Source organism: Lampetra planeri, chromosome 4, assembly GCF_965212315.1.
Source record: "Lampetra planeri chromosome 4, kcLamPlan1.2.h2, whole genome shotgun sequence".
NCBI lineage: Eukaryota > Metazoa > Chordata > Hyperoartia > Petromyzontiformes > Petromyzontidae > Lampetra > Lampetra planeri.
The window spans coordinates 5,763,872-5,790,550 of NC_136110.1; the positions used below are offsets into that span (position 1 = coordinate 5,763,872).

The 26,679-nt window shown below is 42.4% G+C and overlaps 1 protein-coding gene across 5 annotated transcripts in view; it reads right to left on the bottom strand.

The window, feature by feature from the left end:
• PLA2G4F (phospholipase A2 group IVF) overlaps nucleotides 1-26,679 on the bottom strand; it is a 63,175-nt gene that overhangs the window by 1,539 nt on the left and 34,957 nt on the right. For 4 of the 5 annotated variants that reach the window (XM_078593120.1, XM_078593119.1, XM_078593121.1 and 1 more), the window contains 15 exons: nucleotides 24,952-24,992; nucleotides 21,412-21,454; nucleotides 20,582-20,642; nucleotides 19,865-20,043; nucleotides 11,469-11,576; nucleotides 10,843-10,880; nucleotides 10,001-10,133; nucleotides 8,602-8,738; nucleotides 7,625-7,856; nucleotides 6,322-6,436; nucleotides 5,899-6,036; nucleotides 4,288-4,398; nucleotides 3,115-3,285; nucleotides 2,754-2,920; nucleotides 1,600-1,786 (listed from right to left, as the gene is read on the bottom strand). In XM_078593120.1, coding sequence (XP_078449246.1) covers nucleotides 1,600-1,786; nucleotides 2,754-2,920; nucleotides 3,115-3,285; nucleotides 4,288-4,398; nucleotides 5,899-6,036; nucleotides 6,322-6,436; nucleotides 7,625-7,856; nucleotides 8,602-8,738; nucleotides 10,001-10,133; nucleotides 10,843-10,880; nucleotides 11,469-11,576; nucleotides 19,865-20,043; nucleotides 20,582-20,642; nucleotides 21,412-21,454; nucleotides 24,952-24,992 — 1,861 coding nt within the window. Of the gene's footprint in view, nucleotides 1-210; nucleotides 1,787-2,753; nucleotides 2,921-3,114; nucleotides 3,286-4,287; nucleotides 4,399-5,898; nucleotides 6,037-6,321; nucleotides 6,437-7,624; nucleotides 7,857-8,601; nucleotides 8,739-10,000; nucleotides 10,134-10,842; nucleotides 10,881-11,468; nucleotides 11,577-19,864; nucleotides 20,044-20,581; nucleotides 20,643-21,411; nucleotides 21,455-24,951; nucleotides 24,993-26,679 lie in introns of all 5 variants that reach the window. The other variant, XR_013585128.1, reaches the window with a different exon arrangement.

Below are 26,679 nucleotides of genomic sequence, written 5' to 3' on the forward strand. Positions count from 1 at the left end.
TTGATTCCGTACCCAGCCACACCAGGGTCGCAAACGCGTACCCGTACCCGGCCGTACCCTACCCCCGTACCCGGCCGGGTACGGGTATCGGGTACCTGATTGCGACCTCCGGGATGAAGCCATGTTGCAGGTGTGGGTGGGTTGATTCTAGGAACTTGAATTGTGAGAAGAGACAAGACGTTGGGAAATGAGTGACAAACGGTTACTCACCAGTGACTCACGGTCTACCCGTACCCGGCCACACCAGGGTCGTAAACGGGTACCTGTACCCGGCCGGGTACGGGTATCGGGTAGGGTATGGGTATCGGGTACCCGGTTGCAACCTTTGACGAGCACGATTTCAAGCTTGCGGCCCACAGGTGAAGGAAGGCCACTCATCTGGCCCACTAAGTTGCCCATCACTGCTTTATAGGCATTTATGCATCGATTGACACATTAAAAGTGATTCTTATGCTCTCAATATGGACATTGAAATGTGTATGTAAGAATCACTTACAAATCATGAAATAACATGTGAATTATATACCGGTTACACAAGCTTTTGGAGCAGACAAAAACAAATGAGATATGAAAGTGAAAACAGCAACATTTATGATTGAAATGAATTTGCCACCCCAAATTGTGCCAATTTCAAATCACTGCCGTGGGGAAATTCTGAGACTTCTTTATTCTATAGTAATGCTATGTGTGCCCTTTTCATATCACAGAACTTTACGTTAATATTAGTGGTTCCTTTGAAACGTTCATAATACTTCCAATCATCTGCTTATTGCCCAGGGCCAGTGATGGAAATTACTTACATCAGGATTCAGTTTATCCTTTTAAAATGCTGTCAATACCACTGCCATGCAAATAACCAATTAGGTACACATAACAAATAAGTATACACATGCCACTGGCGATTCACATTTTTAAAACTATTAGAATTATATGCATATAATTCTACGGTTTTACCTATAGATCCGTTACTTCGCTAGCCATATAATGACCAGTCTTCATGCCAGGTACTGACGTTATATATAAACAAATACACCTTCACAATTATAGAAAATAAGCGACACCACTGAACCAATTATTCCTTTAGATGTTATTAAGAAAATGTAAAATTTGGCTAATTACTTTTCACAGATACAAGCCATTCATTTAAACCTCATCCTTGCTGTGCAACCTTTTAAAATGAAGGCCAAAAGATGACAATTGTGAAATGGTAAAACAGATTGTGCTGGGTAGGACATGTGTAGGGTAGAGGAGGGCCGGTTATTGAATCTAGTGACCAAAGGGAAAACCTAAGACCAGATGGTGGGACAATGTTATAGCAGATCTTGGATGTCGCGTGTCTCCGATGCATCAGCTGCCAGATCTGGCAGAGTATAAAACGTTGGCGAGGTGTCGTGGCATCAACGGCATTGGCCATAATGATGTCCCTTGAAATTTGATTGATCTTGGATGTTATATATTGGGATGTGCATATTACTGTGTACATTAAACACGTGCCTCAACAGCTCATTCAAGCACAGACCCCCAGCTATGACATTTTCAACTGAAGTGCGCATCGTGGTGTAGGTGTTATGTTGCATGTTGCACAATGCAGGATCTCACCAGGAGCTTTGAATTTGCGGAAGCTGCTGTTGATGAGCGGGAAGTGCAGGACAATGGGTGCCCGTGGATCCGACTCATCGGAGAAGACGTAGCACTCGTGCAGATCGTCAAGACTGCACGACGGTACATCGATCTTTGGGAATGGGATGCCATGCTCTTGGCAGTACTTACTGGTCAACGTCAGGGTCTGCGTAGCAAGGACAGAAAATGAAAGCTAAAGCACTGACATTTCTTGTACGTGCCATTGCTGGTAGAAGGGCTTCCACTAGAAGGAGCTCTGGAGAACCCCCCTAGAGGGTGTTTTTGGACTGTTCTTCAAAGCTGGCCAGACATCTTTGAAGAGATGAGACGAGCCACACTTTACCCCACCGCACACTAACTACCAATTGACTTGGTGTACCCATTTATACTACTGGGTGAACAGAGGCACTCCATCTGCATCGTTTTTCATGCAATAGTAATTGCTAATTTTCTCTAGGATGCTGCCGTGGTATAGCACACTGGACACACAATCCTGAGGTCGCCAGTTCATTCTCCCGGTGTGGCAGTTGAAACAAAGGGTGAGTTAAACACATTCCTGCGGAGGGAGCTGGTAGGAACGTTGGGTTGCTCGGTCAATGGCCAAGGTCAACGGCGGCGTGGTGTATTCCGCAAATATGCCCGACTGAGGGTGGGCACAAGCTGGCGTGAGTAGGTTAAACGTTGAGTTTTATAAGGGCACCACGGGGTGACCAGCCCCTCCCCACCCAGCCCCACCCTCCCCACCCAGCCCCTCCCTCCACACCCAGCCCCTCCCTGCATGACGGACGGACACAATAATCTCCTGTGGGCTGGTGGAACCAGTGGGTTCCTACCAGTATTAAATTCCCTACCTCTGTCCACTGAAGATTATACAGAGGCACAGAAATAGGTACACTGCAGGTAAGGTCTGTAGGTCCGGTGAGGTGGGTTAAAGTGTGGCTACTCCCATTTCTTGGAAGACCTCTCACCAGTGGGTTAGATGTCTTGGAATATATAGCTCTGAATTGGAGGCCCTTTCTCCAGCATTAGCATGAGAAAGCAATTGCATAGCAGGACCTCACCTTTACCAACTTTGACAAACTGTGCAGGTGGTATAAGCACAGCCCTCTATCATCCATGCCGCTAAAGTTTACCGTGAATGGGCTCTGCCAGCTGAAGTCGAAGGAAATTATGACATCCACATTCCGCTGGGGCCGCATCACGAGTGGGAAGGCTGAGTTCATTTTGAGTCCAGCATCCACAAGGAATATATCATTCTCCAATGGAGTAAGTCGGTTGGGTTGGCTATCAAAGTTCGTCACTGCACACCACACAAGACCCAACCTCGTTATGTTTTATCTGGGTAAAATGTAAATGAACATTTACTTTTAAGCACGCGTTTAAATGCAATGAGTACGTGAATAAATGTAAAATCAGAGTTAACATCTAAACAGCAATTTAAGGGTGAAAAAAAATCCGAAATTACAAATTAAAAAATCATGAAGTTCTACTCACCATCCTTGGTTAGAAATTGCGAGGACGTCAGGTAGCTGCGACTCAGGAAGCATCCAGAAAGGAAGTTAAAGTTCTGTCCTGCACGATGCTTGGTGAAGATGTTGCCGAGCGTGCTCGAGAACCAGCTCACGGGCGTCACCACTTTGGTCGCAAGGCGCCCAGGCGCCTTGTCTGCAGGATAAAATCAGAGGCTACATGAGTACGCATTTGTCTAACTCGTAAACATGAGATGGAGGAGAAATATTATAGTAATTGAGGGAGACAACTGGTACGTGTTGAAAGAAAGGAATTGCTGTATTCAGTTTATAAGATGCCCTTCCCCCCCCCCCCCCCCGGTGTGTGTGACAAGACTTGTATCGCTTTTTTTGCATGGGGCACAAGATTGGGGTGCATCTTACTTTCTGAAGCATCTTTAATCCAGAGAATAGAGTATAACATTTTCACAACTAAGATGATGCCAATTAGAAATGTTGGGATTTAGATAATAACACAATTAAGCATGTTTTACTCATCTACAAATGATACGATTTGATGTCATGCCATTGGGATTAAATTCTCTCGAGGAAAAAAACCTGAGAATATCCTCTTGTAAAAAAAAAATTCTGCATAATCCGTTAATAACATTTTAATAATCCCAGTAGGAAATGTGCTGGAGTCAGGTTTCATATAAATATATTTGGAAAAGCGCAGGAGTCATTTGAAGCTTTATTGACAGTTAAATGCATTTGCAGTCAAAATGTGAGATTTTTGTTTGACATTTATTGTTTTAGTTGAAATATACACGAAACTAAAATGTGTTCACAAAGGATATTTTTCAAAATTCCGTACTATATAAAATTAAGTATAATAGTTCGGACATTAAGTAATATACTATTCCTCAAAGTAACAAAATTGTTCTCATCATTAATAAAACATATTTTAGCGGAGCAAATTTTCAATGAGTCAAATTTAAACAAAATTTACAATGAATGTAAAAATTCTTCCCACTAAGTGTTTAGAAACGTTAAATTAATTGGCACCACAATCACATAGTACCAGCAGGTGTTTGGTTACACTTGTTCAAGAACATTCTAAGAAAACTTGATAAATCCTCTTGCAAATTATACCTATTCATGCATATAATTGGATTCACAGTGAAAATTTGGCTTGTCAGATAAAAAGCAAAGCTCTTACCATCCAGTGCACTGATCTTAGTTTTAAAAGATTTCAGCAATTTCAAGCCGTTTCCAGTTGCATCCAGGTAAATGCGGTCCAGACTCGCTGCAAATGCACTCCCCCACAACCCTGCAGAAGAGAAGAATCATAGATTGGGGAGGGGGGCTGAAACAGTGGTACAGCGTGGTCCAGATGACTTGTGACCCCCAATTCATTGACCCCTAACATGTTTTTCCTATGCCTATTAATTAAATAAACCTTTAAAAAGTTTTAGAAAATTAAACGGGGATCACAAGATATCTGGAACACCTAATTAAACAGCATTTATTTTCCATTCCCAAAGGGCTTATTTTAGACCCAAACATCGCCAGAAATATGTAGGGCAACTGCGAATCCACAGTATACCAAGTAGGGTGCATTGGTTCACCCTCCCCTTGCGAATCAATGCATTTTCATGATGCAGGACCACGATTCGATAAAAAACTAATTGTAGTGCATGTATGTGGCCTCTAGTGGCTGGAGTCCTGTAAATTCATGACACATAAAACATGCACACATCTGAAAAAAACATGTATTTCTTCACGTGGGATTCAAACCAGATATTGTGAGTTTAAGAATCATTTCATCTATGTGTAATGTAACTCTAAGAGACACCGTCTTGTTCAGTTATATGTATATGTATTATGAATAAAGTCCGCCGACTCACTGATAACTTAACGAGTAACCGCGAGTAACTACATACACTTGGGCAACTTAGGTGACTCTATTCTGAGACAACATAACTCGAGCCTTCCAAGACTACAAGGTGCCCACTGCAGGACGATGAAGACGATCCGCTCCCAGGTGACGAGGGCAGTTCCCCCACAACAACAGCCCAGAGCCCCAGTTCGTACCAGCTCTTATCCCCCTCACGACCCGGCCACACCCCTATTTCCCGAACCCTCTCTCACCGCACCTGGCCCTGTCTGTCTCTGCCCTTATTACAATTTACAACCGTTAGGTCCCCGTGCTTGTCACATCAATCATTATTAGCAACCACTGAGGCCCCACATTACCCTAACGTGACCCTCCCTGTCTGTTCCCATTACATTAACTAGTAACCATGGCCACGGGGAGCCGTACTGTCCCTATATCACCCTGTACTGTCCTTACATATGTATCATTCCACGGAATACAAAACGTGCAAGAGAGGAACCCAGCACTCGTCTGGCTGTTTGTGACTCAGCTGTCTCGTAGCCTCTTCTCTCCTCTGCGGTAGTGTAGCGATTAGCGCTACGCTGCGCTATGAACCCGGCGACCCGGGTTCTATTCCCGCTCACGGCCAACACCAGTGATGATCATCTGAACCGGTCCTGGGCCTTCCCTAGGTCGACTCGGCCTCAAATGAGTACCTGGTGCGGTGTGTAAACATCGCCACTGGGGAGACAAAGGCGGTCGGGCGTGGTGCTGGCCACCCACCCCCTCGTGTGCTGTTCCGGCCTTCATAGGTGCTCGCTAACAGCACTTGCCCATACAGTCTGTTAAGGCTATATGGGGGATCTTTATCTTTTATCTTTATTTTATTTCCCCTCTGCAGTTGCAAACAATCAACCGCCCCCTCTATCATCCAATGATCTCCGCATGGCTTACCTTGCAGGTAATGCAGTGGTAGTTCAGCATGGCGCCTCATCAAATTTCCCATGTAGAACTCACTCCCAAAGTCAGCCGTGCGCACAAAAGCACCATATTTTGGCATCCCCACCTCATGTGGCGTGAACTCTACCCACTCTGCAGAAGGAGCACAGTACAAGATTGCACCACTTAAACACTAGACGCATTAACAAACAGCAGAACATGAACAATTTCCCCCTTTGTGACAAAATTACCAAAGTACGTTTTTCTCCTACGGTGTTATATTTCATTGTTACATTGCAAATTTAAACTGAATTGTGAAGGAGACGACATAGACACGCTTCGGAAACACAGCTTATTCATTTTTGCAAAATAAGCCAGCAAAACAGCATGCAATGTCTCAAGAAAGATGCATATTATTATGCACGCTTGTACCTTTACCTGCAAAATCTTCAGTGCTGACAGTGGACTTCACATTGATTGCAGAGTAGATTGGGTACGGCACCTGTCCAGTGCTAACCACTTTCTGCTGATCTGACAGCCTGAACAGTTTCTCCTAAAGGGCACAGCCAAGACTTCTCGTTAACATTTGTCATTCAACCTTTCTGCTTCCTTCTGCAGCACACATACAAAGTTATTAGAATTATTGTATTTATGATGACTATTGTTTGCCCAGGAAAGCCTCACTAAATCTCAACACTCTTTCAGGAGGGTCCTGCCAAGCTTCTGCAGTAGGCGTGATGTTGCTGTGTGTAATCCTAATTGACTACTTTGCAGTTAATTTTGAGCATCGCGGTGTTCAGCCAACACCAGTTGGATTGTACGATTTTTTTTATTAGCTATGAGAGGACACTGGAAAACCGAGAGAAAGCCCATGCAGAACGGGAGGAGAAAAATAACTCCATACAGAAAGGTTCCCGACTTGGGAATCGAACCAGAGCGTTTGCTGTGAGGTACAAGTGTTACCTCTGCACCACCCAACCACCCACAACCATCGTCATCGGCCATGATCAATCAAAGATAATAAAAAAAATCCTCCCCCCTAAGCAGTCCTCCATCTTCTTCTTGGTTCTTTCGGTAAAGTCACGTAAAAGGGAAATAATAAATAAAATAAAAATAAAACATAATAAAATTATTCTCACGACGTTTCGACCACAATGCAAGCAGCCGTCCTCAGGTGAAGAACAGGTCTGTCGGGAAGACAGCGTCTGAATGAAACAGCACCACGCTTGGAGCGTATATTTAAGCTGGGTTGGAAGAGGGGAGAGCGCCTTGACAAAATAATTTGCATATCAAGAGGAATTTAGCATATTTATGGAAAATGCAGGTATGTGATTAGTACTACTTGTGAAATGCGTAAGATTTGTACTAATCCCACACCTGCATTTTCCATAAATATGCTAAATTCCTCTTGATATGCAAATGTATTTGTCATTCAGACGCTGTCTCCCCGACAGACCTGGTCTTCACCTGAGGACGGCTGCTTGCGTTGTGGCCGAAACGTCGTGAGAATTATTTTATTAAGTATTATTTTTATTATTTCCCTTCTACGTGACTTTACCGAAAGAACCAAGAAGATGAATCCCTGCAGTCACAAAAGCTTTAAATCGAAAGTCCTCCATCTGTCACGGTCCTGCGATGTAGCCAAATCGACCAAGCACCTCCAAAAGAGATGATTTCAGAGCTCCATCCACAGTCACGACCACGAATAGGTCAGTGCAATTCTCCCAGGCACACCACGTACCTGTTTGCCAAAGATCCACTGCAGCACGAGGCCCCAGAGGTCCGTGAGAGAAACGAATTGGTTGTCTTCCTTCTTGTGAATCATAGCATTGCGGAATTTCAAGAGGGCCTCCGGTGAGAAGGCACCATACTTAGGAGCTATGGTGCATGCCTTCAATTCCTGAATCTCTTGCGCGATTACACTCGTCTCTCCCTTGCCCCAGAGCGGTTGCTGGTACAGATTGGATATGCACCTGTGAGCAAGAGTTTCCAAAAATTCAGGAAAATAACAAAATTAAAAGAGTTACAGCAGTTGGGCTACACTGCTGTTACATTCAGCAAATGCTGCCCTTCCAGGAGCACATACATTAAACACAATTTAACTGCTACGATTTGTGACATAGCAATCAAAGAAACTTTTTTGAGCGGTCTGATGTGTTTTTTGGTTGTACCGTGCGAGTTTTTCGGTACGATGTCCAACGTTTTTGCTCCATATTTTGGGAGCTTCAGGAACTAAATTAAGAGTTTCTTCAGGAACTGAATTCTGAAGACGCTACCAGCATGTGGCACAACCCGAAAATACCTTGGAGAGCTACACAGCACAACAGTTATATTCTAGGCAGTACATTGATATATATACAGGGTGCTTCAAAAACATCTCTAACACTTCTGAGAATTTACAACAGTACCACAAGAAATGTGCCCCAGGGCTCTGGAGATCAACCTGAAGAAGATTCCATACATGTTGACAATGATGGTTCTAGATATGAAGCTTTCGTGACTGCAAGGAATCATATTCTTAGGTTTTTTTTTTTTACGTGACTTTATTGACAATGATGGTTTTGAAGCTATTAACATACATTTGTTATCATGTTACAGTGTATAATCATCCATTCTTTTTCCATTAAAAACGATAGTCCCAATATAAGTGTTAACATTTTTTTAAAGCACCCTGTATATAAAATTGACACTGGCAGAAAGAAGTAAGCAGTTACTTGCCAGGTGGATCCAGAGACACCGATCATGTAGGTGATGCAGTCGAGGAGACCTTGTTCCTCCAGGGCCAAGAGGCAGCCAAACAGGGAGATCGTGGCTCGCATGCCGCCCCCAGAACCCAACACTGCCACCACAGGCACCTAAAGGCCATTTACATGTTACTCAGAATTAGGTGTTATTAAATCCTTTATATTAAGTTCACTTGCTTGCTTGCTTGCGCGCTTACGACCGTGCAAATCTTTCGGTCGTTTTTTAACCCACTTCCCGTGATCCAATCGAGCTGACATTTTGCACACAGACTCGTTGTGCGTGACAATTTATTTTCGTGAAAAAATTTTTTTTCCATAACTTTACACTTTTTAGGAAAAAAATATATATATTTAATTACCAATTGCTTAATGGTGGCAGGCAATCATCTGACCCATATGTGGTAGCCATCTCAAGCCAGAGGATTTATAGTGAAAAACTTTGTTTTTACGGGTTAATTTTTTTTTTACTCGGCAGCAGAACATCATTTCTTGACTCTTCAAAGTCACACGTTTGTATGTCGTATATCTCGTTCTGTCATTCAAATCCATCGAGTTAATCTTGTCCCTTGCATGCATATTTATTAACAGAAAACTATTAGGCAATATTGAAGCTGGAAATTACTTTTGTCAGTGGGGCTGCCTCTTAGCATGGCCAAGGGCACGAACACACGTCAGAATGAGGGCTGTCGGGACACAACTCATTTCACACAGACGATCACAGAGCCGAGTTCCGTTATTTGCACGTACATATTACTTAACCCGGTGACCTGCAATTCTCAGCAAACAAGGTAGACATTTTATTGAACAAGTAGGTTTTATACTTTTATTTGTATTCCCACTTGCCGTACTGCCAGTTGGGAATTATGAAGTTAGCTGTGGTTGTTGCAGTCAAAGAGGGAATTGCACTGATGGCTCCAGATTTATTTTATCGAGTCATTTAACAGCACAGATGACAGTCCCTTACCATTAAATATTCTGACACACTGCGCGATCTTCCTATTAATTTGCAATCTAAAAGTCTATACATGTATACAAACCACTCTAACTTAACACCGCTGTGGGAAGCATACCATCATTGTATAAGTACATGTTAACATTTAACTCAATGTTTAAATGGATATCATTCTATTATGAAAGATGTTTAATTAAAATAACCAGACAGCATCATAGGTATATGGGGTATTGGATCATTTAAATAGTTTTTTTTAAGTGAAACTATAACACTATGAAGGAATGTAAGTTCTTCAGGAATAGCCTTAAGCACAAAGTTTGAAAATAAATAATGTGTACATTTAAAAACTCGTGCCATATTCTGTTTTGCATCAGATTATGGTGTCGCGAGGTCATTTATTTACAGTCTCCATGATCCTTACTTCCTTTTCGTGTGGTGTCGCCTTGAGATTAAGAAACTTTTGGAAAGCTACTGGCATCACTTTCATCCTTTTTTGCAGAAATTCTTTCTCGCCATCTGAGAGGTCAAACCCAAGGCGAAGAGCAGGTACACCTCTGAAAACGATAAGATCGATACGCTGCTGACACCACACGCGTTATGAAAACGCACCACACGGCGGCTGCGGTGATGGCCCAAATTACGGATCCAAATGGATTCTCGTCTGGAGTAATTCACAGTGGCTCTTTGCCCATTGGAAGGTGCTGAATAGAGCAGCATCGATGCTTGTGTTGTGGTCGTGACACTGTCAGCCAATGCAGAGACAGACCCTTCAATATTTAATTTTACCAAGAACAAAGACAAAGATCCCCCCCCCCCCATAGCCTTAACAGAATGTTGGGGCAAGTGTTGTTAGCAAGCACCTATGAAGGCCGGCAACAACACACGAGGGGGTGGGTGGCCAACACCACGCCCGGCCACCTTCGTCTCCCCAGTGGTGATGTTTACACACACCACCAGGTACTCATTTGAGGCCGAGTCGACCTGGGGGAGGCCCAGGACCAGTTTAAATAATCGTCAATGTTGTTGGCCATGAGCGGGAATCAAACTCAGATCGTCGGGTTTGTAGCGCAGCACGCTAACCGTTACACTACCGCTCCAGGAACGCACACAAACACGCACCGAGAAATACAAATCATCAAAGTTCGCTGCTCTTTGAATGTAGATTGACGATATTTGACTCGTTTGAAAGTCACGCATTCGGACTTTTGCTTCTAAGCTGTTAAAACCAATTTCCATAAATGTTACTGACCATATTCATATTACCTGGATTTATATTTTAAGGTAAGGTCCACTTCCGTTTCCTGAAAATAAAAGAGAAAATCATAAGCAGAATTGACTGCGGCAATATTTTCTACTTGAGTCGTATTGTTTTTAAAACACTGCAATATTTACATTGCTTCAATATTGCAAACGATGAGGCATCTAAACAACACTTAAACCAGTATTGAGATGTAATAATTATCCAGGGATATTTATTTGATTGTGTAAACATTGTTTGGTTTTAGATTTGAAGCTTTCGTGACTGCAAGGATTCATATTCTTAGGTTTTTTCCGGTAAAGTCACGTAGGTAAAAAAAATAATTTAAGTTAATAAAAGTAAAATAAAAATCACGACGTTTCGGAGGCAACACGAGCTTCCGTCTTCAGGTGGAACCGTCACAGCACGCTTGCTGTTTACTTGATACACTTGTTTACTTGATACAGCAATCGTCCACCTGAAGACGGAAGCTTGTGTTGCCTCCGAAACGTCGTGATTTTGATTTTACTTTTATTAATTTTAATTAAAATTTTTATTTTTTACCTACGTGACTTTACCGAAAAAACCTAAGAGTATTGTTGGTTTCTACTTGCTTCCAGTGACACTGATTTTTATTGAGTAACAAGCCCACCTTGTCTTTGCCAAGTGGCAATTGCACTTCCACGTTTTCAATCGGATTCTTGTAGGTGAGGGGCACCGATCCTGTGCCAAGCACACTCTTCTCCGGGAACTTTTCACTCTACAGGCCAAAAAATAAACAACATTTGCACATTTCGATTTAAAGCTTTCGTGACTGCAGGGATTCATCTTCTTGGTTCTTTCGGTAAAGTCACGTAGAAGGGAAGCAATAAAATAATAAAAAATAAAACATGATAAAATAATTCTCACGACGTTTTGACCACAACGCAAGCAGCCGTCTTCAGGTGGAGAACAGGTCTGTCAAGTAGACAGAGTCTGAATGGCACGCTCCAGGCTTGGAGCGACTATTTATGCTGGGATGGAGGGGCGAAGAGCGTCTTGACAAAATAATTTGCATATCAAGAGGAATTTAGCATATTAATGGGAAATGCAGATATGCGATTAGTACTACTTGTGAAATGCGTAGGAGGCCTGGCGAGGGGTTTAAAGTAATTATGCCCATGCAGGCCTCCTACGCATTTCACAAGTAGTACTAATCGCATATCCGCATTTCCCATAAATATGCTAAATTCCTCTTGATATGCAAATTATTTTGTCAAGACGCTCTTCGCCCCTCCATCCCAGCATAAATAGTCGCTCCAAGCCTGGAGCGTGCCATTCAGACTCTGTCTACTTGACAGACCTGTTCTCCACCTGAAGACGGCTGCTTGCGTTGTGGCCAAAACGTCGTGAGAATTATTTTTATCATGTTTTATTTTTATTATTTTATTGCTTCCCTTCTACGTAAACTTTACCGAAAGAACCAAGAAGAACATTAATTCTAGATTTGAAGCTTTCGTGACTGCAATGATTCATATTCTCAGGTTTTTTCGGTAAAGTCACGTAGGTAAAATAAGAAGAACATTTGCACATTTACAGACTATTGCCCAGTTTACTCACGAGAGGCAACGCCCTGCGCTTGTCTTGCTCACTCCCCACGGCAGGCAGCAGAGCGAGCTCTAGAGCGCCCCTCCAGAGGGTATTTTTGCCTACTCTTCCACTATGGTCAGACGTATGGAATTCGCTGAGCACACCCACAATCTATCCCACCACGCACAACCTGCTGATCGACTAACTGTGGTGCCCCCATTGATATCGCTAGGTGGATAGAGGCAGCAGAGTGTGGGGGGGGGGGGTTTAAGAAGCTGGCAACGTTGTTTCCACTGCCACGCCGGGAAATCGTACTGGGTTGCAAGTCGAGAGCTCTAACCGTTATACAACAGCAGAATCCCCGGTTTACAACGACAAGACATTTATCTTTGGGTGTGTGCAAGGGATACGGCTTTATGGAATGCAAACGATTTTCAGCTGTCCGAATGAAACATTTGTTGATTGAAACCCACAGCACCCGAGTTACGCAGTGGCACCAAACTGCAGCCACGCTGCGGTGTTCAGAGGTTTGCACAATCTATCAGCAGATACAAATGTGAATAACACTACTGAAAGAATACTAGATAATGAAATACCAAATTGGGTAAACACAAACCATGCAGAGGTTATAAAAAAAAAGCAAAAGGTACATGACTCCGTGAGGGAGGCCTCATACAGCAGGGGTGAAAATGTTTGAGCATTAACTAAACTACATCACAAATACAAAGTTTCCCCGTATAGCCTTAACAAACTTTTGGGGCAAGTGCTGTTTGCGAGCACCAATAAAGGCTGGAACGGCACGAGGGGGTGGGTGGCCAGCACCACACCCGGCCGCCTTTGTCTCCCTAGTGGCCATGTTTGTAACGCAATGCACCAGGTACTCATTTGAGGCCGAGTCGATCTAGGGGAGGCCCAGGACTGGTTCAGATATCCATCGCTGATGTTGGCCGTGAGCGGGAATCGAACTCGGGTCGCCAGGTTCGTAGCGCGGCGCAGCTAACCGCTGTGGCGTGGCGGTTAGCACACACCAAAACATCCGCACCGAGATAAACTACGCACCCTCATTTCGGACACTTGCCTTACGGCTGTGAACAGCTAAACAATTTGTCTATAGTCTATAGCGACCTTATGGCAGCCTAATCAGCCGCTCAAGTCGGTGCAGGCACCGTGGGAGGGAGCGTGGGAGCAGGAAGTTCATTTCCGAAAGTACAAGTGTAAAAAGCAATGCTCAATTTCAAGCTGCCTGCCAGTATGGTTTCATAGAAAAAGCAGCAGAAATTGTTTAAAACCATGCCAGAAACGCGAGCTTTCAATATGCACCATCGTGCATAAGCGGTGTCCGATTTAGGCCATTTTAAAATCAACCATAGGGTTACATTTTACCCTTTTCATGTATTTCAATTATTGTATTACTCGTAAGCAAACGCCCAATTAACATTTGTTAATATCGCTTATAAAAGCAGTGACCCTCAATCCTCTATTTAAAAGATTTGCATGTTCTCATCTCTGAATTATATGTACATGTAGATGTGTTATTTTTCTATATAAATGCTTGGCAAACAGGCTCGATACCACTTTAAATGAAAGGACTAACTAATCACAATGTTAAAATGAAAGTTGATATAACATACCAAGTACCACTGTATTGTAATAATACAAAAATATTAAAAACGATTACTAATCAAAAAAATGTTTTCACTATTATTCACAAGTTGCACATACAGTGAAAATGTATATTAAAACAGGATGTTGATAACAAATTGTAAACTCATCGGAATGTTTTACAAAACCACAGACACATTTTTTCCACTTTTTGTTTAACTTTCCAGTATATAATATAAATAAACCACAAATTATTTCTCCCACTGGAGACCAAGCAGCTTGAAAAACAGATTTAGCAACGTGGAAATGTGGGTTATAGTCCCTGCTGAAATCAAATCCACTATTGTATCATTAAGAATCACCGACCCCATCTAAGGGAGAGGCCAATGAATTGTGTCTACTGTTGTGTCAGTGACAACAGCCCCCACAATACTTTCTCTACAACAAAGCTGCTGCGTGTGCCAGTGTTGCCACCAAGTAGATGACCTTTAATAGGAAACACAAGCTGCTTAAATCTCCACACACTAGACCCAGGGGGAGAGGTTTTGGATGGGGAAAGTTGGAGTAGAGTTTTGCCAAGGATGTTGTATGATGGATGAATATTACAGCATTGTTGTAGTATTATTTTACACAGTTGCCAAACACATGCGCAAAGGCCCAAAACTTTAGGTGGCCAGTAACATATAGCACTGTCATAAAGTTTCTTTAGGTTAGAGTTAAACACGTTTCTTGAATTGTGCTCAGTTATAAGGGCTTGGGTAAAGAGACGATGGGAAGAAAATCCAAAGTTTAGCAGCATTGTACTTTGGAAAAAATAACTTGGAAAGAGATGCGATTCGAGCAGCAGTATTGCGGGTTGAACACGGTAAATAGATTGGACTGCACATTGCGAATGATGTGGTACAAACACACAAACCAATAGAAAAGGTAACGAATACCAGAATTTCTATTTAATAGTATAGATAAACGCATGTGTGAACATTTCGAAAGTCTGGATTTCATTAAATTGTCTGTATGGCAAAGACACAGATGTCAAGTAGTGTTAGCCTTTCGGTGACATTGAGAAAATACGTATTGGCAGTGTGTTACAAAAAGGGCCAGAAGCGAGTGAAAATGTAAGTTACAAACTATTTGTTTACATTTCGATTGAAAGCTTTCGTGACTGCAGGGATTCATCTTCTTGGTTCTTTCGGTAAAGTCACGTAGAAGGGAAATAATAAAATAATTAAAATTTAACATAATAAAATCATTCTCAAGACGCTGTCTTTCCGGCAGACCTGTTCTTCACCTGAGGACGGCTGCTTGCGTTGTGGCCGAAACGTGGTGAGAATTATTTTATTATGTTTTATTTTTATTTGTTTACAGTACATACAATCCGATCATAGATTGCCATTTAATTCTTCCACAAAGTAAAAGCCCGTGTGTCAGAGGCAGTTTGTGAGTATGCCCGCCAGTCACATTAAGCATTATCTCAGAGTCCAGCTGCAGCTGTGGGAATTGCGGTCTGGCCACTGCTTGCTTGGCTTTCGTGTTCGTGAGCTTAAATTCCACAGCAAAAAAAAATCTCTGCCCAAAAAAATGATTAATATTTATCAACCAAAAAATGGGTCTGCTTCCACAAATACATTGAACCACACGACTTAACAGCAAGAGCTCAACATGAGGCAATTTAACCTGGTCAAAGACTTGCATCTTGGATATGTGATTAAGTCTTATACGGGGCTCAAGAGATGTCCAGATGAGAGGTACCCACAAACATACTCTAATTTGTTTGGCTTCCAATGCCACAACATTGCTTGCACAAGTTGTAAATGGGTGACTGGGTGGCGATGTGGTAACAATTGTACCTCACAGCAAGGGCCTGGGTTAAATTCCTGGTTTGGGTGCCGTTCTGTGTGGAGTTTGTATGTTCTGACATTGTCCGGCACGAGTTTTCTCCAGGTTCTCTGGTTTCCCCCCCATAGCAAATAAAATATACAATTCAACTGAAATTGGCCAAAAATCACAATTCTAAAAAAAAATATTCTTTGATTCTTTCTACCGAAAGAATATACACTCACCAAGGTTAAGAACCAGGCTACAGTCTACATTATAGACTGCCAGTACACTCACCAAGGTTAAGAACCAGGCTACAGTCTACATTATAGACTACCAGTACGCTCACCGAGGTTAAGAACCAGGCTACAGTCTACATTATAGACTGCCAGTACACTCACTCCGATTAAGAACCAGGCTACAGTCTACATTAGTGTTTTATTATTTTAATGTTTAATTATTTTTATTCACTTTATTTTTGCTATTATTTTTTCTATCTACGTGACTTTACTGAAATAACCAAAGAATATGAATTCCTGCAGTCACGAAAGTTTTAAGTCAAAGTCTAAAAAAATACCTGAACATTACATAGAGCAACATCACCTCCTACCACAACAACTTGGCAGGACCCTCCTGAAAAAAGTCCTGAGCCTCAGTGAAGTTTCCCTGTGTAACAGGCATCGTAAAAATGTCCTGTGTGTCACAAACATTCGCATCATCTGAAGATTTAAAACCCCTTCACTTTTCAGCATTTCATAGAATTATTCAAGCTGGTTTGTAAATAAACTTTGCACGGATTTCTATCAAAAGATAAGTTTTTCAATATATTTTGTAACATGTGTACAGTACAAATATTTCTTTTTACGAATAATAAAAATGATACTGGATACTACAGCACACCACAATTACGTTTTGCCAGAAGCTTTTAAGATGAATATTGTAAAGAACGGGATATGCTAAAGCAAGTCCTATAATATAATAAAATATATGCAAATCGCACATTTATTCTTGGCCAAATTGGCAGTGCTGTGCATTATAACCCTTAAACTGCCACTCAAAGGCATTGAATCACCAGCTTCTTTTGCCAAGTATGCACTTAGGCCTCTTCACCCATCCCACACCTTCGATTCGTACGGTTGGATACGTCCGGTGCAAAAGAAGTTCAACATAATTTTGATGTAAAGCTTTCGTGACTGCAGGGATTCATCTTCTTGGTTCTTTCGGTAAAGTCACGTAGAAGGGAAATAATAAAATAATATAAAATAAAACATAATAAAATTCTCACGACGTTTCGGCCACAACACAAGCAGCCGTCCTCAGGTGAAGAAACAGAGCTGTCATTGGAGCGCTGTCTTTCTGACAGCTCTGTTTCTTCACCTGAGGACGGCTGCTTGTGTTGTGGCCGAAACGTCGTGAGAATTAGATTTTTATTATTTTATTATTTCCCTTCTACGTGACTTTACCAAAAGATCCAAGAAGAAGTTAAACATACATACATACATCCCATTTCGTGTTACTGCAACGCGTTTTATAGACATCTGTTATAAACATGCGACTTTTACGTGTCTTGCAGGCTTGACTTTTGAGTCCCTGATGCACAAGAAGGCCGCTACTTCAAGCCCATGTCAGGAAAGAGGATTAGCATGAGCATCCTGGCACAGGTCTTAAAAAATATCAGCCCATTCGTTGCAGCAGATGTTTCCTGCACTTCTTTTGAATTGTGCAAACTAAAATTGATGTTTCATGCTAAACCCCAACATTTGCATAATAATAATATATTTATAATTGAAAAGCATCTCAAAGCCCCTTTGTAGAATGGCAAATATAATTGAACATGTATTATTCTATGCTTTGAGTAGTTTATATATCGGTTTTATTCAAGTCACAAATAAACCATATGGTCACCTTTAACGGAACAAAGCATTTGGCTGGATTTTTGCCTGCGGTCATCGGCCATATCCTGCTGGTAAATGATAGCGGCTGTTTACAACAGCAGAGCAGCAAAGCGATACAGAGAGAATGCAATAAAATGCAAAGTAAAATATGTGAACAGGAGTAATGAAAACAAGATTAATGGGGATATGTCGAGGCACGCTGCGGCATTAAGAGGAGTCAAGCTGATAGCGCATGCCGTGACAAACTGACCTTGCACGAAGAAATGTAATTGAGAGACAGGAAAGACAATCACAACTGTGGTTACATCGTAAGCGTTATGGACAACCCCAGGAAGCATGAAAATGACCTCCAATACACTGCACAACACCCATAAAGGACGTGGCAACAGGCGCACACGTGTAAACATTCACGCAATTATATTTTGGTGTAAACGGTCAGTATCATCAGCTCCCGATGAATTCGGCTTGGCATTGCTGCTGCATTGGCATTGCTGCTGCATTGCCATTGCTGCTGCATTGGCATTGCTGCTGCATTGGCATTGCTGCTGCATTGGCATTGCTGCTGTATTGGCATTGCTGCTGCATTGGCATTGCTGCTGCATTGCCATTGCTGCTGCATTGGCATTGCTGCTGCATTGGCATTGCTGCTGCATTGGCATTGCTGCTGCATTGGCATTGCTGCTGCATTGGCATTGCCGCTGCATTGGCATTGCTGCTGCATTGGCATTGCTGCTGCATTGCCATTGCTGCTGCATTGGCATTGCTGCTGCATTGGCATTGCTGCTGCATTGGCATTGCCGCTGCATTGGCATTGCTGCTGCATTGCCATTGCTGCTGCATTGCCATTGCTGCTGCATTGCCATTGCTGCTGCATTGCCATTGCTGCTGCATTGCCATTGCTGCTGCATTGCCATTGCTGCTGCATTGGCATTGCTGCTGCATTGGCATTGCTGCTGCATTGCCATTGCTGCTGCATTGGCATTGCTGCTGCATTGGCATTGCTGCTGCATTGGCATTGCTGCTGCATTGCCATTGCTGCTGCATTGCCATTGCTGCTGCATTGGCATTGCTGCTGCATTGGCATTGCTGCTGTATTGGCATTGCTGCTGCATTGGCATTGCTGCTGCATTGCCATTGCTGCTGCATTGGCATTGCTGCTGCATTGGCATTGCTGCTGCATTGGCATTGCTGCTGCATTGGCATTGCTGCTGCATTGGCATTGCTGCACCGCCCATGCTGCTGGTGCTGCTGATACACTTGGGCTACGCCCATCCTCAAACCTTTATAACCAGTTTGCCTTTAGAGGCTAACTCCTTTGCCTGATGACGACCGCTTGTGTCGCAATCTAAACGTCGTGATATTTGTATTCACTTTATTTTTATTTCTTCTTCTATCTATCTATCTACGTGACTTTACCAAAAGAATCTACAGGGAATTTAGGGAAGACATTTAAGACGGAAAAAAGCTACGCACGAGGATGTCATCTAATTACAAGCAGTTCTCATCTGGCCAGTGGGGCAGTGTAGGCCAAATACCCTGTCCAGAGGGGGCTCTGTCGAGCTTCTTCGAGTGGAGCCTCTTCCGCCAGCTGTGGCTTGAGAAAGACATTTCAGGACTGCACTCTTACCTCGTCAGGAGGCCCCCCCTTAGTAAACAGTACACGATGCCAGTGATATTCTTAGGGTTTTTGGGTAAAGTCACGTAGGTAAAAAAAATGTCAATTAAAATTAATAAAATAAAATAAAAAAAATCACGACGTTTCGGAGGCAACACAAGCTTCCGTCTTCAGGTGGAACCGTCACAGCACGATAGCTGTATCAAGTAGGAGTAAGTGGATGCCAGTAATATCAATTGAAGAGGATATTATTCCGCATTGGTCAGCCGTGACTCAACTTGCACAAATTGACGCAAAAAAAGAGAAATGCGTCAATGCATCTGTTCAAATGTCTGTGGACATTTTAGCTGCTGTCGTCATGCAATAGCAACCAATGGCAACTGTGACCGAGCAATTTACATAAGCCTCCTCTAGAGCATTCACATCCTGCAATCGAGGATCGCTCGTAAACTGACGCAGCTGCAGAAAAGGGGTGCAGCTGCGATTAAGGAGTTATTTGAGTGTTCTGCTCAAAGCTCAGCACGACTCTCAGTTTGCGCAGAGTTAACTCACGATGGTGTGGTCCTTGTAGAGGCCCACGTTCAGCTTGGCCGACTGGAAACCAGAATCGACGTGGAAGGTCAGGTTCTCATCCAGAGCAGTGGCCAGCGGTGACCAGCACGGGGTGAGCCTCTCGCGCTCGTATGACGGCGGAACCGACACGGACAAATACTGCATCTCTTCTTCACACTCTGTGGGGACACAACAGGCCACATCGACATGTGGGAATGCACCCTATTGAATCTTAACACTGCCGACTACCCTAATGACAAATTATGTCAGTCAAATGGCACCAGGAGTTCATTCAAGGCAGAGCGAAACCTGCCGATGTTCAGCTCATGTTGAGATACTCACATTGTTGGCTGCGTTCGTGCATGCCCATAATAATCTTGCAAGAAAAACGAATACATGCACTTTACGCTACACCAAAACAAAGACCCACCATCTCACCTTTAACAGACGGTTGGGGCAAGTGCTGTTGAGCGAATACCTATGAAGGATGGCACAGCACACGAGGGGGTGGTTTGGCGAGAACCTACTCCAGTGCTGATATGTACACATCACACCCACGCCAGGAGTCGTTCATATATCAGTTGCCACTGATGGAACCCATGGCCCGGAATCCAACCCTGGAGGTCGCTGCGTTTGCAGTGCAGTGCACTAACCACTATGCCACCACTCCCCACCTACTACACCCCCCATCCCCAGCACATGACAACAATCACCTACCCTGCTTGCCTTTCTCCGCCACGTGTTGCAGAGCGACAATGAGCTCCATGCAGGGCCGAATCTGATGAAGGGGGGAGAGAACACAATCTATTTTCATTTCTCGCGTGCCGCGTGTTTGTTACAAATAAAGGGGGTGCGCGCGCGCGGGGAATGCGCACCGTTTCGAGCCGCATTGAACGAGGCGCCGACACCACGAGCGGAGCAGGCAATGTGATTGTAAACAACACGGACATAGACACAAATGGCAAGTGCTCGTTTCACACCGTGCAGGTGGAACCGCATGGTGGGGGACGTCGTCAAATCCCAGAGCGCGCGCCAAGGGGCCTTCAAAATTGCGTATCGCGGCGATTCATAACACAGGCCGTCGGGGCTTCGAAACTTAAATTGGTCGACATTGATAAAATTTCGTCCATTTGTGTCAGATGTATTTTTTCACGTTTTATTTATTTCTTGAATTATTCGCGATGAAACTTTCCTGCACGCCAAGCCATGGTTAAACTCATACGTGTCACAAGGGGACGGCAGGGGTCCAGAAAACCTAAAATGCCTGCAGCCGTGCATGGGGAAAGCTTGAAAAAACACGAGACCCAACCTGAAACACCACAGTTGGGAGTGAGAAAGATGCTTTATGATAGTGTCGCTTTATTTTTAGGAGGTGCGCAAATGGATGTGGAACGTTAATCAGATCGTGATTAAAAAAAGAATACATAACACTTGCATGATGCTTTAATGCTACGTACACAAATGAACATGCGTCCGTGTATTATTGCTGGCGACGTATGCCTGAAAAAAATTAATATAGGTTGAACGACACAAATCTGTTTTCTTACCGAAAGGATTCCATTGGTATAAACAGGGCACTCTGGAGAATCACTGGGAAGAGACAAAAATTAGGCATATTTATGGTGGCATTAGTTTCGATTTAAAGCTTTCGTGACTGCAGGGATTCATCTTCTTGGTTCTTTCGGTAAAGTCACGTAGAAGAGAAATAATAGAATAATAAAAATAAAACATAATAATTAATTATCACGACGTTTCGGCCACAACGCAAGCAGCCGTCTTCAGGTGAAGAACAGGTCTGTCGGAAAGACAGCGTTCAGACGCCGAAACGTCGTGAGAATTATTAGGTTTTATTTGTATTATTTTATTATTTCCCTTCTACGTGACTTTACCAAAAGAACCAAGAAGGTGGCATCAGTTGTTTGGATAAAACACAAATACATCCAATTTATTTATTAATGTTATATATTTCATCAATGCAAATATATACTAAAGTATGAAGTGAAATATTGCATTGAAAATACAAAATCAACATTCATAGTTTATGATGAGGAATTTCTGCGCTGGGGTGCACTTACTAACAACAGTTAAGTAGTCAAATAACCCTCCCTGCCTGCCTGTGTGGCGTTTCGAGAGCCCTCACTCTGCAGTGGGTTAACAAATGGGCTTATGCATGCATGTTTAGAGGCAATAATGGTTGTGAGTGGCATAAAAGGCTGTTGATATCAAAGCACAATTTGCAAGTGATCTACTGCGACGACCGCGTGTGCCCTATTAAAACGCTGGCCCATACAAACAACACCGATTTCGTGGACAGGCGGCAAACGGACGTCGATGTGAAAATTCTCTATTCGGCTGCAATCGCTGAAATTAGCTATCATGTGACGAATTTCACACTAAGACTAATACATTTCACTCCCATGCACAGTAGGTTTCAAACTAAAACAGCGTCAAGTTCAAGAACATTTTCAGGCAACCTCTTCTGTAAGGCTATAGTGGAGCAGCACAATCCAGAAATTGATGTTCTCTTCTTTGCTTGCATGTGGCAATATGTCCAGGAGCTTTATAACAATGTCGAGGTCTGCTAGCCACGAGAAGGGCTTCAGCAGAGAGTTCACGTAGTTTTACTCTTCCTCCTTCTCCGCAGAAGAAGGAGGGCAGACTACAGTGCTTTAACCATTGACCGTCAACAACTAAAAACAAGATTCCTACGTTCAAGGTTGTACAAAGTAATTTCCCAAATGCCAATTGCAATAGCTTAACACGCAGGCTTTTGCAGCCAATGTTACGATTCGTTCTTTGATTTTTGGGTTAGGCCCACGTAACGGCATGACCAAATTTGTGTCATTAAGACCCTCCACTGTCCCACACAACCACACGCATTTAATTGTCACGTGGTGTAACGAGCATTTATATAGTCCCAGTCATTTTTGTTTCCGCTCACTGGTAAGTTGAAGAGAAATTCTCACAACCAAAAATTAGCTATTCTGTCAGCAGTGGCCTTGAAACTACATATCAAACTGTAATTATAATTCTTCTTGAATATTTAATGAGACCTCCTGGATATTTTCCTTTATGTTTAAAAGGAATTACAAATGAAACATCGTGTATATATTCGCTACATTTGGTTGTGAAAATTGACAATTTGTGTGGCCGAGTCGGGTCTTAACGACACAAACATGGTCAAATAGTGTGGCCTAAACCAAGAATCTATTATGAATGCTAATTGCTTTGTTTGCAAATTGATAACTGCCTCAAAGAAAGCGGAGGAAATGCTTATCGCATTTGGACAACAACCATTGACCGCTGAGTCATACGCCACATTTCATTATTGATGTCCGTACACACGTGCACACTTAAGGAAACTCTAATGCACTGATTTTATCAAATGTGAAAAAATGTTAGTCCTACTGTGAGCATCGCTAAGTGATTTAGACTCCATATTTAAAAATAAAACCTTTACACCCTCTTTGATAAAAAAAAAACAATTCTACTGTAAGCACGTAATATTCGACAGATCGCAGCACGTGCGTTAGCCTGCCCAGTCCACACCGATCAAAATCACTTTGCAAAGAAAATAGAATTTCAATTTAACAGAATGCAATATACTTGATAATCTCGGCTAAGATATTCCTACGGGACTTATGGAATATACTGTGGCTTAACCCTGCTTGACTTCTTCAGTCTATCTTCCCTCCGCCACAAAATCTATCACCCAACCATTGTTGGGTTCTACATACTGTTAGTGGTTGATTAAATGAGGGTAGACAATCAGCTACAGAACAGTAAAGTCAATTTGAAATTGGGTATAGTTTAGGTAATCACAAGGCATATAAAGGAGAGTGGCAGCATTACAACCAGAGAGGAGGATACATAGCAAAAGAGACACTGACAATTATTTTACAGTGGGATACTAAGCGCGTGAGTGCAGATGTGGCGTAGTGGCAAGCGCACTGCGCTACGAACCCAGATGACCCGAGTTTTAGTCCGAGTCATCGCTAACATCAGTGGTGAGTCATACCCGATCCGGCGCTGCTAACTCCCCAATCTGCACAAACCAATACGGCAAAAAAGGGGCAATGTTCCAAACGTTCCACACTAAGCCATCTCGAATTTTCTTTTTTAAAAACCCAGAGATACTCATATGAGATTTGAACACAATTAAAATTTCAGGTCCCTGTAAATTGTTGGATGGGACATATGACTTCAAACTATTTGAGCCATGACCTCCAAATTACAACCCTCGACTAACAGAGGGGGCATTTAAATCACCATTTACGTCCTTGATAATTAAGCTAAACCCTTGACGCTTTTCAAAATAAGTGTGTCCCATTTCACAAATGTGGTTAGGCCAGCTGGCTGAGTGATAAAGTGAGCGGCTTGCAATCGGGAGGTTGCTGCAAGTTCAAATCCTGGTTTTGATGTTGACTGTACCCACCATCCCTCCTAGGTTGATAAAATTGTTACCACTTTGTGGGGAAGTCAAAAGTGTTTGTGCTATGGATAGACTCTCCCCCACCATGGGAATGTGGTATTTCCACCACTGGCTTAGATCTGTATTATGGTCTGATGAAAGAAGCACCGCCCGAATGCTCAATTGAGCAGGAAATCACTTTGAATTACATTATTACTATCTGTTTAGAGTGAAATGGTGAAAGAAAAAATGGCAAAAATGAGTAACATTTATGTCCTTCGATTTCTGCATGCATATACATTCCCAAAGTACGATACCCGTGATAAAAAGTATTAACGTTCCTGCATGAATTGTCGTCACTTTTCAATGGGTTTTTGAAGTTATGGTTTCCTACACCTCATATCCCCCCCCCCCCCAAAAAAAAATACATAAAAAATGGTTACAGAGAGAAAACTGCAAAAATGCTCATACATTTTATGACCTGACTTGGTGATGCAGGGAGTGAGCAATGACAAACTTCTCACAGCAGTAGTCCCTCAATAAAACGGCACATTCACATTGGACTATCGATACACAGATATGGATCAAAGTTACATTTTACATTTGTAAATGTGGCTGTATCTAGCACTAATATTCTGCTTCAGGATATATTTGAAGGAATGCATGCCAGCCTCACCTCTCTTCCAACTTAAGCTCCACCTCAAGCAACGTTTCGGCCTACAAATGAGAGAACAGTCATTGCGTTTTGCAACAGACAGGCACAACACAGCCATCTGAATAAATTGCTCAATTATCTTCCATGCTCCATTGGATAGATTATCGAAAGTGGTCAACAGCAGATGTTCTTTGGACAAGAGCCCTTGAGATCCTCCAATGAGGTCCAACTATCTGAAGATTTATGGACAGATGACATCATGTATTTGGTTAAAGAAGTTAAAAAAGTAAAATACTACTGCATCATTCGTAACGGATTGTTTTGGGGGGGTGAGGCCACAATGGTTTGACCAAATAAGTGTCTTCAGAAAGCCTCAACACTCAACACAGCCAAACAAATTGTCACATGTACAAGCGTTCAACATGCCAGTTTATTACTTTTTCAGTGCACTGTTAACTTCCAACCAAATTTATCAATAAAGAAGATCTGATTGCTAAATTTGGTTGTAAGGATTGTTTGGCTGTATTGGGTAGTGGAGGGTCCCTAATGACATATCTGGTCAGAACATTACATGGTCCAACATTAAAAAAAAACAATTCCGAATCGTAATATTGACTACAAAAACCTACGTGTTAAGTTTACCACTGCGTAGGTTTTTAAAATTGTGTCGTACAGCTTTCTAATGGATTTTCAAGTTGTATTTTGTGTTGTTCATGATATTCGACGATTCAGTCTATGTGCAGAAGAAGCTCCCAGCATGCTGAGCGAAACATCGAAAATTGTGAACACGAAATAAATAATTGTTTTTAGAAAATCCCAGCTCTGCTACAACTATTGATTAATACGATACAAGGATGCTACACATATACACTGTGCACATACAAAATGTTTCATTTCAAAAAGAAAAAATATGCAGTCGCACACTGTGTTGAATTGACATCCACGCAGCGTGCTTCTTAGAACACAATTATATTCGCCCCAATCCTTTTTCAACCCCTCCCAGAGAAGATTACCTTTTTTTTACTGTGGGTGGTTAATTTGACCATGGGTAACAGCCTGTAATGGCCCACTTTTTGGAAAGAGCATTACAGGATCATTAGCCTCCAGAATCCACATACACAGGATAGATATTCTTCTAGATGGTGCAAAACAAATCACCAAGGAAGTCAAAAGATGCAGGGGCTATGAAATGGCTGGCCTTTAACAGAAGGAAAACATTCCAAATTTTATTTAATAGAGACCATTTTGTTTTTACCCATATACAGGTAAATTTAAAATACGCACAATGCCAAGCCACAAAATAAAACAATCTGCAATAATAATTAATTGATATGGCCCGCTGTGCGTTTGCTCTCTAGGCCTGATGCGTGCCTTGGAAGCCAATGGCTTTAAAATATTTGGAACACGCACGCATCCAAAGTGATGAAGGATTCTTGCTACCATAAAAAAACAGACACCCATTGTTTAAAACTCGGCAAGAACCCATTGAGACCAAGTCTCATTTGCAACGGAGGCTTGGTGCCATGAAAGCAATACAATATAGTAAACAATGATGAAAAATCGTTCAAAGAGAACTGCACACTGACCAGCATGGTGAAATGGAGTCAATTAACTCCCATGACCAGTACAGCATGGAAAGGCCTTCAAGCAGCAATAGATTCACAATGGGCTCTGTATACCATATATAGCTATAATTAGATATTAAAAAACATCAAGCAAGGTCGTGATATGAGCATACCATTTCAAGTA